General features: G+C 39.4%; 1 protein-coding gene across 1 annotated transcript in view; it reads left to right on the top strand.

Annotated features, from left to right (window-relative positions):
- Positions 1–782: 782 nt before the first annotated feature.
- man1b1a (mannosidase, alpha, class 1B, member 1a) overlaps positions 783–15,902 on the top strand; it is a gene marked incomplete in the record, with an annotated part of 30,792 nt that continues 15,672 nt past the window's right edge. Inside the window, 7 exon segments of the mRNA XM_014333405.2 lie at positions 783–1,105; positions 1,682–1,824; positions 11,834–11,942; positions 12,210–12,415; positions 14,734–14,876; positions 15,001–15,119; positions 15,468–15,659. Of these exon segments, the coding sequence (XP_014188891.1) occupies positions 1,723–1,824; positions 11,834–11,942; positions 12,210–12,415; positions 14,734–14,876; positions 15,001–15,119; positions 15,468–15,659 (871 nt within the window).

The following is a 15,902-nucleotide window of genomic DNA, read 5'->3' as shown; positions in this document are numbered from 1 at the left end:
TGATGGAATGAATACTTTAAAAACTATAGGGTCTATTGAAAAAAAAATTTGATTGTGGTTATTACTCACCCAAGTCAATAAGAAATGTAAACAAAAAAAATTGTTCCATTGCTCTTTTCTTAGTGTGGACCTTAAAGGGTTAAAATTTCAAGTTATGGCCTTGTAACTCAAACTCCAAAGTGAGACAATAACTTGAAATTTCAAGTTAATAAATTGAAAAATTCAGAGAAAGATCATACTGGATAAGGCATTGCACTTTAAGTCACAGAAAATTAAATATACAAAACAAGTTCACAAAAAATAAAGAAAAAGATATTATAAATATCTCAAAATCAAGGTCTCTATCATGAAAACTGCTCATAAAACTGACAGTAACAGATGAGCAGTGGCATGTGAAATCATTTCTTTTTATTATTTTAGAATGTATATAGTGGATGCGTTCATATAATGTGGTACTGAAGTTCCCCTGCTTTATTTATTTCTTAATAAATGATTAAATTTGGAGTCATTTTTTAGAAGATCTAATTATGACGCTGAAATTTTTCGAATGTAAATCAAACGTAACTAAAACGGAAGTTTGTTTCCGCCACTGAATTACTAAATAAACAAACTTCAGGGTTGTACTGTTTAAACTAAATAAATTTCTAAAACGATGTTACTAAAAATACTACACAATGTGTTCAATGAAAAAAAAAAAAGCTAAAATAAAGTTAAATGATGACCTGAAGCATAAAGCCAAATTCGTTAAGACACCGGGTTGTTACGGGTTAATTCAAACAATCTCAGATCACGTGCGCACATCACATGACCTACCTCGTCAGAGCTTGTCAGGTCTTTTCCGTATCTCCCTCTGCTTTCCTATCTCTTAACTTCAACCGTATTTCCTCCAGTTTATTTTGCTTGACATTTCATGTGGCAGCGGGTCTTATTGTGTGTTGCTCGAACACAGGACTGTGCTGCATGTTTGTTAACCTGCGTCTTGAATAAAATTTCGCTCCGTTCAGAAACGACCCGAAGAGCCACAGCTAGCCTCTGGTAGCACGCTAGCAGCTGTTCAGTTTTGGGGATAATAGCGTCGCTGTGAGGCAGCCAACCAGGCACAAAGGTGAGAGGGAAGCAGCTGAGTGTTTGACTTCTGACTTGGACTCTGTGGTGTTATTTGCACAGCGTGACAGCGATGTGAGAAAAACTGGATTAACGTCGAGTCTTTTACGCTTTAGCTAGCATGGTGTTAAAAGGAAAAAGATGACTCGTACTGCCGTACACACACTTACTTGCATCTTGATGATTGTCCTTAAAAGAATTACAGAGCATGTTAAAGTTTGGGTTTTTAAAATCCAGAGTTTTTATACTGCTTCCCAAAACATCACCAAGGAGCATGCACACACTACATCTCTTATGTGGGGGTGTATTTGTGCTGACACTGTCAGCACAAATAGAACTTATTTTATTGTTTATGAGTCCATCAGAAGAAGCAGCATAGTAAAAGGCTTGCATGTCAGGTGTACAAAAGCTGTCATGAAGCTGACTAATCTAATGTAAGCCAGCATGCTTACAGTTCTTACAATTGCAATGTGAAAGAATGTGTAAGGGAAAAAATGCTGAAACTGATGGATTTTACATTTACATTCCACTTTATTTTAGGGAATAGTCCTAACTTCGTGTGTTCTTCATTTCTTAGGGCAGGTTCTATGACATACGACCATCAACCCCGATCAGAGGATGTACCCGCCTTCCAGAAAGGACTTCATCTCTCTGACACTCAGCGACCCACACAGTCAGAACTACAACAATGGCAAACACCGAAGGCAGTCCTGCTGGAGAGTGAGTAGTCCTGTAATTTGATATACAGAGCTCGGCTGACGAATGAACGTGAAGTTTCTTAAAGATTTTAGAAACATGAAACAGGAATGCACGTATAATTATCTAAAACGGTGCCACCTAAAGAGGATTTTTAGGGCATAGGACTAGGAGTGACTTGGAGGCTGGAGTCGGCACTAAAAACTGGAATGAGAGGGTTAGAAAAGATAGTAAAGGCAAATAGCTAAAAATGTCAAAGTGGTTGAACTAGGCTTAAAAACACAAACACACACACACACACACACACACACACACACACACACACACAAAGGGAAAAGGAGAACCAGGTGCTGATAGTACACTGCAGAAAGTCTCAGACTGTCTTAGCGACATACATTGCTGGATGTCTCTGAACTTTCTCAAACTAAATCATGACAAAACCGACATTAACTCATTCACTGCCATTGACGTCTATAGCCGTCAATTGCAGTGAATGAGTCAATGGGTTTAACTCATTCACTGCCAATGGCTGGCAGTGAATGAGTTAATTAATCTTCGGTAAGCAGGACTCTATTAGTCTCATAAGAAACAATTTGGGCCCATTATCAGCTAATGTACATCCCCATGTAAAAAATCTTGGTTTAATTTTTGATTCCACTCTCAAGCTGGAAAAGCAAATGAATTCAGTTGTTTGTGGCAGTTTTTTCCAACTCAGGAGCATTTCTAAACTCAAAAATATCCTGTCATCTAAAGACCTGGAAACTGTTATCCATGCTTTCATATCGTCACGTCTTGACTATTGTAACTCTCTCTATTTAGGCATTTGTCACTCAAGCCTGACCCGCCTGCAACTTGTTCAAAATGCAGCCACAAGGCTCCTGACGGGTACTAGAAAGAGAGAGAATATTACCCCAGTACTCGCATCTCTACGTTGACTACCAGTTAAACATAGAATCGATTTTAAGGTTTTACTATTTGTTTTTAAAGCTCTCCATGTTTTGGCTCCAGGTTACATTTCAAATTCAAATTTTATTTGTCACACACACAACCATACACAGTATGACATGGGGGTGAAATGCTTGTAGCTGTGCAATGCCCGACCATTAAATGAAGTTAACTTAGAAATTTACAGTAAAAAATGTGCAAATAGCAGAAAGAGATTATAAAGATTATAAATAATAGGAAATGTGTGGTGGTGCGTGTGGTGATGTGATGTGTGTCCAGTCTTATAGTGATGTGTGTGGGAGAGTCCAGTCCTACACCTGGTTCAGGGCCCGAATAGCCTGGGGGAAGAAGCTCCTCCTCATTCTCTCTGTTTTGGCCTTAAGGGAGCGGAAGCGCTTCCCAGACCTCAACAGTGAGAAGAGTCCATTGTTGGGATGGGAGAGGTCCATCATAAACTTCCTAGCTTTGGACTTGCACCGCTTGGTGTAGATGGACAGCAGGTCAGGGAGCTCTGATTGAATGATGCGTTTGGCCGAGCGCACCACTCTTTGCAGATCTCGTCTGTCCTGCTTGGTCCTGTTCCCAAACCAGATGCAGGCCGTCAGGACGCTCTCGATGGTGCAGGAGTAGAAGTTCTTGAGCACCTTCAGTAGCAGATGGAAGTCTCTAAGTCTTCTGAGGAAGAAGAGACGCTGACGGGCTTTCTTAACCAGGGTGTTGATGTGACAGGACCATGACAGGTCCTGAGTGATGTGAACACCCAGGTATCGGAAACTGTCCACTCTCTCCACTGGCGTGCCACTGATGATGAGGGGTTTGTAATTCCTCGCCTGCTTTGTAGTGAAGTCCACGATCAGCTCCTTAGTCTTGCTGATGTTTAGGAGGAGGTTATTCTCCTGGCACCAGGTCTCCAGGTTCCTAATCTCCTCCAGGTAGGCCGTCTCGATGTTGTCGGAGATCAGGCCCACAACAACAGTGTCGTCAGCAAACTTGACAATGGAGGTGGTGTCGGATGTGGCTACACAGTCATAAGTGTACAGTGAGTACAGCAGGGGGCTTAAAACACAGCCCTGAGGCACTCCAGTGCTGAGTGAGATGGAGGGAGAGACTTGTTTTCCCACCCTCACTGATTGGGGTCTGTCTGTGAGGAAGTTGAGGATCCACTGACACAGTGATGAGCTGAGTCCTAGATCCGTCAATTTGGTGTAAAGCTTAGAGGGAATTATTGTGTTGAATGCTGAACTGTAGTCCACGAACAGCATCCTAACATAATTCCCTCTGCCAGTGCCCAGGTGACTCAGGGATGTGTGGAGCAGGTGAGATATGGCATCGTCCGGTAAGCAAACTGAAGTGAGTCGATGGTGGCAGGAAGTGAACAATTTCAGATCTTCTTAGCCTGCACTTACCCACTCGATCTCTGCGCTCCTCCAGTCAGATGGTTTTATCAGTTCCACGCTCCCAGCTCAAATCTAGAGGTGACAGGGCTTTCTCCATTGCTGCCCCGAGACTCTGGAATAGTCTTCCCCTCTTCATAAAATCCTCTTCATCCTTGAAGTCTTTAAATCGAATCTCAAGACCTACTTATTTTCTAAGGCTTTCGGATCTCTTTGATATCTTTTTTTTATTCTGTCTATTTGGTCTCTTATCTTATTGGATGATGTTGTATGTGTATGTACGTTATGTTCACATATGTGTGCTTGTGTGAATGTGTACAGTTTTGTAGATGTATGTGCATATTTGCATGTACATTATATGCTATATACTCTTACATGTTTTACAATTCTTTTTAAAATGTTTTCTTTCTATTTAAATTATTTTATTATATTATCCCTCTGTTCAGCACTTTGGCCGACACTTGATGTTTTTTAAATGTGCTATATAAATAAAGATGACTTGACTTTCAAACTAAAATGATGAAGCTGAGACATGTACAGTGATTTGTCAATCAGGAACAGATTGGAAATTGTTAAATATACATCGAGTTAAAGAAGCTACGGTAGAGACACAGGTTAGTTGGTTGTGCTGGCAACAACACGTCAGGCCACACGCTTAAAAGAAATATCAGTATATGGAAATAATTTATTTGTGCTTTGATAACCAAAGTGTTCAGTAATCCTTTTAAGTGTTTGTGAATGCAAAGTGAATCATGTTTTGTGACTAGAGTTACAATACCAGCTTTTAATAGCTCAAAGCACTTTAGAGTTTTAGGACTAGTGTGTTAGACAGCAGTACACACCATCATCATCATCAAAACTCCAAACAAGTAAACCTTTTATGTGAACTAGTGCAGTGCCCTTTCAGGTAGAGTTGAGTTCAGGCCATGTTGTTTTTTGTAGCCTCAATTTTCTCCTAAATGCATCAAATGCAGGCAGTCATTTTGTAAAGAGGGCAGATGTAATGATACTTGATGGCTGTGTGCTGTTTTGTGTATGTGTGATATTGTGCAGAATCACTTATCTAAACAACATAAGTAATGATCTCCCAGAAAACTACAGACTCAAGATAAAGAAAATAATAATGGTAACCTAAAAAATAATTTAAATAAAGAATGTAAATAGAAACATAAACCAAAAGTATTGATGTGTTTTCTTGGCCTGTGGGGTGTACTACAAAGGAAGTTTAACAGATCTGGGCTTTCCTTGCTTTAACTGATTTAACAAAACCTAAAACCCCATTCGATAATTTGCTCCGTTAATTTGGGTTTTCAGCTTCAGGGTCTGTGTGTGCACACATAAAAGTCAATCTGTCATACATCATGTGACACTTCTGACGCACAAAAAGATCCCTGCGAATGCCACCTCCTCCAATCACAGACGTTAACGAATGATGATGATAAAATGCATCAAAATCTACAGAGAACATAACAGTAAACAATAAACTTAGATTAATAGTATTTTCTGGAGCTTCTTGTGATTTGACAGCAATTAAAAAAACATTTTCATTCAAGTTAATGGTTTTATTTCTGAATATGCTCTTGGCACTGCTGCTTACTTACAAGTTGATGGCTGTAAGTTCTCAGACTTTAACGGTTTAAAGGTTACTGTCTCATAGCTTAATAAAGGAGACGTGGTTTAGCTTGTTGGCAGATCAAAGTGAAACTGACTTTACTGACTGAACAGATATTCATAGCGTGCGTTCTATGTCCTAGTGAATGGCATTTGGTGACTACAGGCAAATAACCACTAGCTACATGAAGTGGGCAAGGCATGAGATTAGTTCCTGGTTAATCACTGAACTACCAGTGTGCATGCAGGATTAAGCTGGTTGATGTATGGTAGTAGTAGAAACTTTAGGGGGTTACAGAGGCAACCGGCACCTGGAACATTTGGAGTGAACTTCAAAACAATGTGCAGTGAGTGAATCGCTTCCAGTGTGGGAATCTGATGCACAGTTTACACTGCTGCAACTTTGCAGGTTCATTCATCATATTAGCAAGGTAGATGGCTTAACAGATTGGCGAACACAAAATGTATTTGCCCTGCAGATAATCTGTAAACCTACTGCACTTAAAACATGTAAATAAATGATTTGGCTAAAAGGCGGCCAGATAATTCTTAAACCAAAATTCTGAACATAACTTGCTCCGACCAGGTTATATGTTCATCATAAGTTGCCCCAATAATTTAGCCTGGTAAAAAGAAAGAGAACCACTTGTGTGATGCATAAAACTCAGACTTTAAGATCCAGATAGATTGCTAAGTCGTTAATCTTGCTTTGTAGGAACCACAAATGCTGAGCCTATTGCACGCAGATAATCGCAAAGCTAGGAAATGAGACACGGGTGGAATAAGGAGAAAAGATGAAGACAAGAAGTCGCAGGCAATACACAAAGCCCAGTTATTAAAATAAAAGGGGCGTTAGAAACAAGGAAGGACAGGGAACTAACATTTAGGCAAACCAGAGGGAGATGACAACAAGGAAACAATTGGAATACTGGGAAAATATGAACGTGGAAACACAAGAATGAATGTTAGTAAAATACAAACGGCGATTAAAAGACAACAAATGCACAGTCCCCCTAGTGGAGCAAGCAGCAGCCAGTGGAGGGAAAACACTGGTAGCTGACATCAGCTTTGAACCAAAGTATGAGAAATGCTCATCCAAATTAACTTGAATGCTACACCGCACTTACTCTGGTAAACAGCTTTTAAATTTGAAGTTGAACGGATGTAGATATGTGTTTTGTTATTTGTGTTCCTGTTACTGGGTGGGAACGTGTTTGATAAACTGAGTGAGCGAAACACCATTAACAAACTTGTATCAAATATTGACATAAAGCAGTTGTGTTCATTCACTTGGAGCATTTTCTGTGATGCTGTGATATATATAATACAACCAGAGGTGGTAATGAGTTTCTCTGTTCTTCAGCTGTAAGCATTAGACTATTTGGTTACAAGTCTGACTGGATTGATTATCTCTGTTTTTATGACCTGTTTTTGTAACAAATCGATTCCCAGGGCTTCAGTTTTCCTTTCTTACGCCTCCTTTGTTGTGGAGCAGCCTGAACTTTAAACCTCTTCAGATAAAAGCATCCCCTGAGCACATAATGTGTCCGATCACTCCAGCGAGATCAAATAGATATTGGTCCCATCACTTTGTCTCTTTCGTCTCCCAGAACATTTTCTTTAATCTTGTTTTCTTTACATTCAATTTCTTTAATCTTGTTTTCTTTACTTTTGCTCTCAACCTTGTGCGTTTAATCTGTGAGGGTCCTCATCTTCTTTGTCAAGTTTAGTACTCGCAAGGATATTATGCTGTGCATATTCAGTGTCTCAATACTCTTCTTTGCTCTTCCTCAGGGGGGGTTGACAGTCACAGTGCTGCTTTGCTAAAAGATTTCTTTCATCCTTGTACAACTTGTCCTACAACCTTCTCACAATGAGACTGCCTTGGTTCTTAGTGAATTAACGAACAACATCCATTTCTCAGCTTTAAATAGAAAAGCTGTGAATCAGATTTTGTTCGTTAAGCACTACTTTGTTTCCTCTGCAGGTTGATATAAGCTCAGGAATATCACATCCTGTTTGTGATGTATTTTATCTCACACTCATAGGACAAACAAACCATGCAGGCAGAACAGGAGACCAGAACAGTAGCTAGGACATGGTGTCCTGGGTGGAAAGTGGTGCTTTTTCTTTTTAAAGAGGTAAAGTCATTTGCTGCTAAGAAATTGTAGTCCTCATGCTCCTCAGATGGCTCCATTTCCCAAGTAGCAAATTTGTTCTTCCAGCTTCAGTGTCTTCATGTTCTTTTAAGGTGGAAGCAACAGTACACGCCAGTCGAGAGAGGCTAAATTGTGCAGATAAACAATGATAACGGTTTTCAGTATGTAGCTGCTTTGTAGTTAGGTCCATAAGTTTTTAGACAATGACACATCGCAGTTTATTTTAATTCAAACAGCTGAAGTGCAGGATTTCAACTTGAATTCAAGGTATTTCACTGTTTAAATCTCTGCAGAAAAATGGCTGTAATTAAATTTCTTGCAGTCAGCAAAATATTTACATTCAAATGACGTGGTTTCATGGTTTGCTAACAAGAATGCCAAAATTCTCTCTGACTTTTTGAGTTGTTGTTTTGACTTGAAGATTGTGTTCATGTGAATTTTCTGATTACTCTAACAGCACATAAGTGTAGGTGTTGCCTACAGTTGGAGCTTCTCCTCTTGACATAATCGGGGCATAATTACCATCAAATCACTTTTAAACACAATGGTTGTGGCATAATCGGTGCTGCATTTGCATGTAAAACACTCGCTCAAAGACAGAGTTAAAAGCAACAGAAGGTTTCTAACCCATTTCCCTCGCACTCTGCACTGTTGCTCTCCTGAGGCACAGAGACAAGTCCTAATTTAAATTGTCAAATTTACACCAAAACACCAAAGATGGTGGTAGAAGTATCACTTCCAGAGGAAATCAAGAAACTCTATTTTAAAACAAAATTTGGGGGAAATGCCAACAAATGTGTCACACTTCAAAATAAATAAATAAATAAATGAATAATAATCAAATTTGACACCATTGATTCGATATAAAATAAGCTATAAGATAAGCTATGCTTCATTTGTCTTAAAAGTTGGAAATGACTGTTACAGTAGCCAAACTGTATAAATATATAAATAAATATAATATTTTTATATTGTTTTTTGTTGTAACTTCTGCTGCACTTTGGCCTGGTCGCTCTTTGAAAAGAGATTTTAAACTCAATTAGACTTTTACCTGGATAAATAAAGGAAAATTAATGAAATAAAATAGAATGACTCAATAAAATGCATTACTGAAAAATTGTCCCTGATGGTGGAAGCCATTGACACTGTTTCCTCCTGTTTTTTTTGTTTGTTTTGTGTTTTCCCACTAGTTTTCCATTTAGCTAGGTTTTGTGTCACATGAGGCGAAACCTGGAACCTGAAGAAGATCTGATGTGTTTAAAGTGTTCCTTCAATTTTTTGCTGTATATAATTTCAATATGAAAACCCCCCCTATAATACAAAAATAATACAAAAACAGCTTCACAGAATTAAAAGTAAAATAGCTCTGGAAGAAAATTTTTAATTTAAATAAGACTTCAAAATAACTATCCAGAAGCATTTCAAGATGACTGCTGACAAATTGAACCCTTGAGATCCATATACACTCATAGTAATCTGCAAATACAAATGATTTTTCCCAACAAATCTGCTTCATTTTAAACAGTGTTCGACTTGGCCTCAACATTCAGTTCTCAAATCAATGTCCGCTTTTATTTTGCCATAATGCACAGAATCAATTTTGCATTCAGTTTTTAACAGCCTTAGTTGCTGTTATTGAATGCTATAAAAAGGATTGTGATAATCTGGTAAAAGAAATTCTACAGATGCCCAGATCATAAGCAAAAATGCTTCTGTAATAAACACTGTGTGATTACTTTCCTTCACTTTTTAACTGCACGGTTGGCTCTCGTAAATGGAATTAATTTTGTCCTCTGAACTGGAAAGGCAAATGACTGCTCTTATCGACTAATCTGTAATGTTTTAGTTCAGCAGTATGTCATCTGACATTTCTTCTATAAAACCTGTTCTTAAAGAAGCAGGGACTGTCGACTTGTACCTGAGGGTCGTCAAATTTAATGACAGTTTATGGTTCCTGAGAAAACCGTTCTCTGCAAATCATGTTCCTCTGAGGAGCTCAATGCTTGCTTCTCACACTGCACAAGGGACTTCAATAAGTGCTCTGCCCTTGTTTCAATCATAGTGGGTGTTTTTCCTACATTTCTAAAAGCACACGTAACAGGTGGGAAGCAGTGAATTTCATACTTTTCCTCCTCTCTCTCTGCAGATGAGGTCATTGAATGACTGGCTTTTGTTCATTGTGTTATATGAACTTTGAGAAGGGTAGGGTAGTTTAACATCAATCTCCAGCTATTAGAGCACTGAATTAAATTTTCTCAGAAAAAAGCTTAAGAGGGTACAAAAAGCCATAAATTGCATTTACAGAGGTCTTAAATTTATTCCCCAGTTTGCTGGAGGGGTATCTCATTGCAGACTGTCAGGAACGGATTTTGCGCTGATTATATAGTTGTACATGAATTTGGAATTGGTCAATCCATCCATTTAAGCTATGTTATGTAAAGGTGTTAATTCATGCTTAATAATGCTTTCTTTTTTAATGTATGTTAAACTGGTTCATCCTCTAATTGAAAAGAGCCGTTTTAGCTCCCTTCCTTTTAGCCAGTTTGCTTCTGATTGGTTGCCCCTCGTAAATAGAAGTTTTAAATGGCACGTGGGTCTGTGCTGTAGACCTTATGTGAAACTCTGGCTGTATTTAAGATGACAGTTTGTCATGGTAAGAGAAAATAAGGGAAAATGATAGGTCTCCTTTGAGAACTGGTTGTGTGTGACAAATATGTAAGAGACTAAGAAATCTGGTAGGGAACAAGTCATGGCACTATAGGTGTGTAAATGAGCATAATGGTTGTCTGTCTCCATATGATGAACGATTGATCTGCTCAGGATGAATCCTGCCTCTCTTCCAGTGTTGGCACAATAGGATTCCATTTCTATGAATGTTTTTATCCCATAGGTTTGGAGCATTTGACTCCAGCACTATAGAAGTGCAACTTATTCTGTGTTTGAAAAGTGAAGTGCCTTGAATCTGCATTCTTCCTGATGACCAGTAGGGGGCGTCTCTTTTCAAAAAGATCTCTAGTTGGATGGAAATTAAAAGAAAAATGACAGTAACAGTTGAAGGCTCTTGTCTGTGAGCTTAGTAAACACTTTCTGGGTGAGTTTATGGCCTTAGTCGCTAGTTGTAGGTTAATGCAACATGGTGTTTTTGTAAATTTTGGTTTCCATTACAGTTCAAAGGGGGAGGATGCACAGGGATTTACCATGTTATCGACAAGTAGCAGTGAGCCTTGGTTTCTCAGTTTTCCCCTACCCTTGCTTATCACATCGCGTTTCAACACAACGACATGTTGCCATCAGAAATGTTCAACTTGAGGCTTCACAACTAAACTTAAGTAACCAATTCGTGATGTCATGGAAGTATCAGCCATATTTTATGTACGGTCTGTTCTCTGACTGCAGATCTGAACGTCACAGTTTGGCCAAAAAGTATAAAACTGAATCATGAGTCTCCTGGTGATTTCAAACACTGCTTTCAGTGCACAATTTTTGGACTGTTAGGCTGAACAGAATATCCTCATTATGTTGAAATGAAAATGCCCCCTGAGGCCATGGCTCATACAATGGTTCAATGCTTTCATGATGTTGCACAGGTGTTAATTAGAGCAGAGTGGTGCCAGGGTGCGTGTTGCCTTCTCTCCTCAGAGACGCTGGTTTTCTCACTCCCTCTGCTTTGCTGGGTTTAGCTGGTTAGATGAGAAATTTGAAAATGTACTTGCACCAAGCGGAAAGAGATGTGGAGTTTATACAGGGTAAGAAGACTATCATGCCTCCTTCTTTTACGCTCCTACTTTTTTTTTTTTTTTTTGGAAAAGGAGCCTAAACAGATTTGCTGGGGAGAAATTACAACCTCCTTTGAGACATCTGTGATTGAAATTCAGAGCTGTTAGACGTGTTCCAGTTTAGCTAGCACTGTTTATGTGCCCACAGAAATGGAAGCAGCTGTCTCGGCTCCAGCGAAGCCTCATCCTGTTCCTGCTGGCTCTGCTGCTCATATTGGGACTGCTCTCCTACAGCAGCATCACAGAACATTGGAGAGGTAAACACTTCCCTCTCCATGCTAAGCTAACATCACATACACAGAGACAAAAGTCTGTTATTAATTTTAATGGTCTTACTTTTTATGTAGCTAAATGGTTATTTGGATTGGGTGTTTGCCATGTTTACAGTGATTAAAAAAATTACAACTCCAGGACACAGTGATCATAGTTTATAATTAAAATATTTAGCAATAGCTCTACAATGTAGTTTACTGGGCTACCATCATGACGGCCTTCTTTTCTTATGTGTGCATGTGCTTGTGTAGGTTTGTCTGACCAGGAGGACTGGCTGGAGTTGAATGACAGAGAATTAAAGGCCATTCCTCCAGGTGTGAAGCCAGTGTTGGGTCAGGCTGCAGGTAAAGCTCCAGCTCCGGTGGGGGGACCTCATTTGCAGCTAACTGTTGTTCCAGATGCTGCAGGAGAAGCCAGAGGACCAAATATCCCCATATTGGTTAAGCCTCCAGTTAAGGTTAGAGTTGTATTTGTACTTCTTTATTTTGGAAGCATCAGTTAAAACTGCAGTAGGTAAAAATAAATAAATAAATAAAACAAACAAACAACAAAAAAACCCTGAAAAGAATATGGGGAAATTAAAAAAACAAAACAGGTCTTCATGCCTGAGGTATTCAGTGCTGACTTTCAGCTTTTGAAACTTGGCGTTTGAACCTTGCTCTGGTCTAAAAACACCTGTGGATGTCTCTTGGATATCTAGTAACACTTACCCAGCTTTAACACTTGTAATATTTTTTTTTTTTTGTAGAATTATTTTTTTTCTGTGTAATTATTGTTTATTGTGCTTACTCATTTATGACCTCTATAAGCCCTTTCTCGCTGATTTCATAATCCCAATTTTCTGTTTCAGTAAATATTTAATGCAATGTGATGTTTAATTTGAAAATTGTGGTGCTTTTTTATAGTTAAATGGACTATAAAGCAGGGTGTTCTTGTTGCTATTCTATGAGCATGCAGTGTGCTTAGTTTCTCAGATCCTTTTCTCATTCCGTATCAAAACACCAAAATGCTCCTCCTTCAAAATTAGGGTTTGGCTATATACATCTGTTGTGTATTATACAGGTCCTTCTCAAAAAATTTGCATATTGTGATAAAGTTAATTATTTTCTGTAATGTACTGATAAACATTAGACTTTCATATATTTTAGATTCATTACACACAACTGAAGTAGTTCAAGCCTTGCTCATGAAAACCCAAAATTCCTATCTCAAAAAATTAGCATATCATGAAAAGGTTCTCTAAACAAGCTATTAACCTAATCATCTGAATCAACGAATAAACACCTGCAAAAGATTCCTGAGGCTTTTAAAAACTCCCAGCCTCGTTCATTACTCAAAACCGCAATCATGGGTAAGACTGCCGACCTGACTGCTGCCCAGAAGGCCATCATTGACACCCTCAAGCAAGAGGGTAAGACACAGAAAGAAATTTCTGAACGAATAGGCTGTTCCCAGAGTGCTGTATCAAGGCACCTCTGTGGAAAGGAAAAAGTGTGGCAGAAAACGCTGCACAACTAGAAGAGGTGACCGGACCCTGAGGAAGATTGTGGAGAAGGACCGATTCCAGACCTTGGGGGACCTGCGGAAGCAGTGGACTGAGTCTGGAGTAGAAACATCCAGAGCCACCGTGTACAGGCGTGTGCAGGAAATGGGCTACAGGTGCCGCATTCCCCAGGTCAACCCACTTTTGAACCAGAAACAGCGGCAAAAGCGCCTGACCTGGGCTACAGAGAAGCAGCACTGGACTGTTGCTCAGTGGTCCAAAGTACTTTTTTCAGATGAAAGCAACTTTTGCATGTCATTCGGAAATCAAGGTGCCAGAGTCTGGAGGAAGACTGGGGAGAGGGAAATGCCAAAATGCCTGAAGTCCAGTGTCAAGTACCCACAGTCAGTGATGGTCTGGGGTGCCATGTCAGCTGCTGGTGTTGGTCACTGTTTTATCAAGGGCAGGGTCAATGCAGCTAGCTATCAGGAGATTTTGGAGCACTTCATGCTTCCATCTGCTGAAAAGCTTTATGGAGATGAAGATTTCATTTTTCAGCACGACCTGGCACCTGCTCACAGTGCCAAAACCACTGGTAAATGGTTTACTGACCATGGTATTACTGTGCTCAATTGGCCTGCCAACTCTCCTGACCTGAACCCCATTGAGAATCTGTGGGATATTGTGAAGAGAAAGTTAAGAGACACAAGACCCAATACTGTGGATGAGCTTAAGGCCGCTATCGAAGCATCCTGGGCCTCCATAACACCTCAGCAGTGCCACAGGCTGATTGCCTCCATGCCACGCCGCATTGAAGCAGTCATTTTCTGCAAAAGGATTCCCAAGTACCGATATATGCACAGTGCACAGATATATGCACAGTTATGTTCAGTTATGTTCAGTTATGCACTCAATACTTGGTATTGAGTGCATAACTGAACATAATTATTTGAAGGTTGAATTTTTTTTGTATTAAAAACACTTTTCTTTTATTGGTTGGATGAAATATGCTAATTTTTTGAGATAGGAATTTTGGGTTTTCATGAGCTGTATGCCAAAATCATCAATATTAAAACAATAAAAGGCTTGAACTACTTCAGTTGTGTGTAATGAATCTAAAATATACGAAAGTCTAATGTTTATCAGTACATTACAGAAAATAATGAACTTTATCACAATATGCAAATTTTTTGAGAAGGACCTGTACAACCTGTGACCCACATCAGACCTTTTCCATGATATTTTTATATTTTCCTTTGTGTTTTTAGCTCTAGCAATGTGTGTTTTCACAGAAAAAGATATTTGCAAACAAAAGAGGTCCACCAAGCCTACAGAGAGATGCAAATGTTTCAGACACGGTCGGCAGGGAGAAGCAAGAGCAGGTGGTTCAAGAGGACGAAGGTGAAGAGGAGGACAAACAAAAGAAGATTGTCAGGTGATAAAAGATCGTAGTCAAACATTTTTTTGCTGGATGGAGGCAGTGACACATGCTTCAGTAGATATATCAGAGAGATCGATATAAATAATTCAGAAATACGATGTTTACTTTTAATACACAGCTGGAGAGGAGCAATGATTGAAGCTGACCAGGCTACAGAACCTCCACCCTCAGCCAATGAGAAAGAGGCAGCAGTGCCCCCAGCACCTGCCAACCCAGCTGGCACTGTCCCACTAGAAGGTCAGCACTGCTTGCTGTAATTCTAAGCAAACCTTGCTTGCAGGGTGCACTGAGAAGGTTTAAAAATTTCCCATCAAAAAGATTCTTTAAAATAGCTTTGGCCAGTTCTACTATATGCTCTTTATAGCTCAGCATTTCTTTTTGACTTAAAGTTGAACGTTTCCAACTCACACCATGAAGACCTGCTGTGCTCAAAGCATCAACACATGACACAGAATTTCTACTTCATTTCTACTCTTTCTACTCCAAATAATAAGAATAAGAAGTATGCTGTTCAAAGAGCTTCCAGCAGGAGACGCAGATGTAAGTTTACACTTTAATTATTCATTGTTATTCCTTTGCTTGTAGTTTCACCTGAAACTAGAGTGCGACTGGAGGCAGTGTGCGATGCCTTCAGACATGCTTGGAAAGGCTACAAGGACTACGCCTGGGGTCACGATGAACTCAAGCCCATCTCCAAATCTTTTGGTGAATGGTTTGGACTGGGTCTGACGCTGATTGATGCTTTGGACACCATGTGGATTATGGGCCTAAAAGAAGGTATTATTTATATTATTACTTGTTTTAGGTTTTTTTGTTGTTTGTTTGTTTGTTTGTTTGTTTGTTTGTTTGTTTTGGCTTTTGGGTTTGACATTTTTTGGGGGGCTTGACATCATTGAAATTGTCTCTAAACTGATACCAAACGCGATATCCGTGTAGGATATTGCACAAAATTATTGTTATTTGTTGTTTATGCTAAAACCATGAAATTGTGCTTATACTTGAATATATGACCCCCCCCCC

This window comes from Haplochromis burtoni, unplaced genomic scaffold (assembly GCF_018398535.1).
Source record: "Haplochromis burtoni strain Fernald_Lab_line unplaced genomic scaffold, NCSU_Asbu1 Contig_51, whole genome shotgun sequence".
Lineage (NCBI taxonomy): Eukaryota > Metazoa > Chordata > Actinopteri > Cichliformes > Cichlidae > Haplochromis > Haplochromis burtoni.
This window is presented reverse-complemented; position numbering and strand designations above follow the sequence as displayed.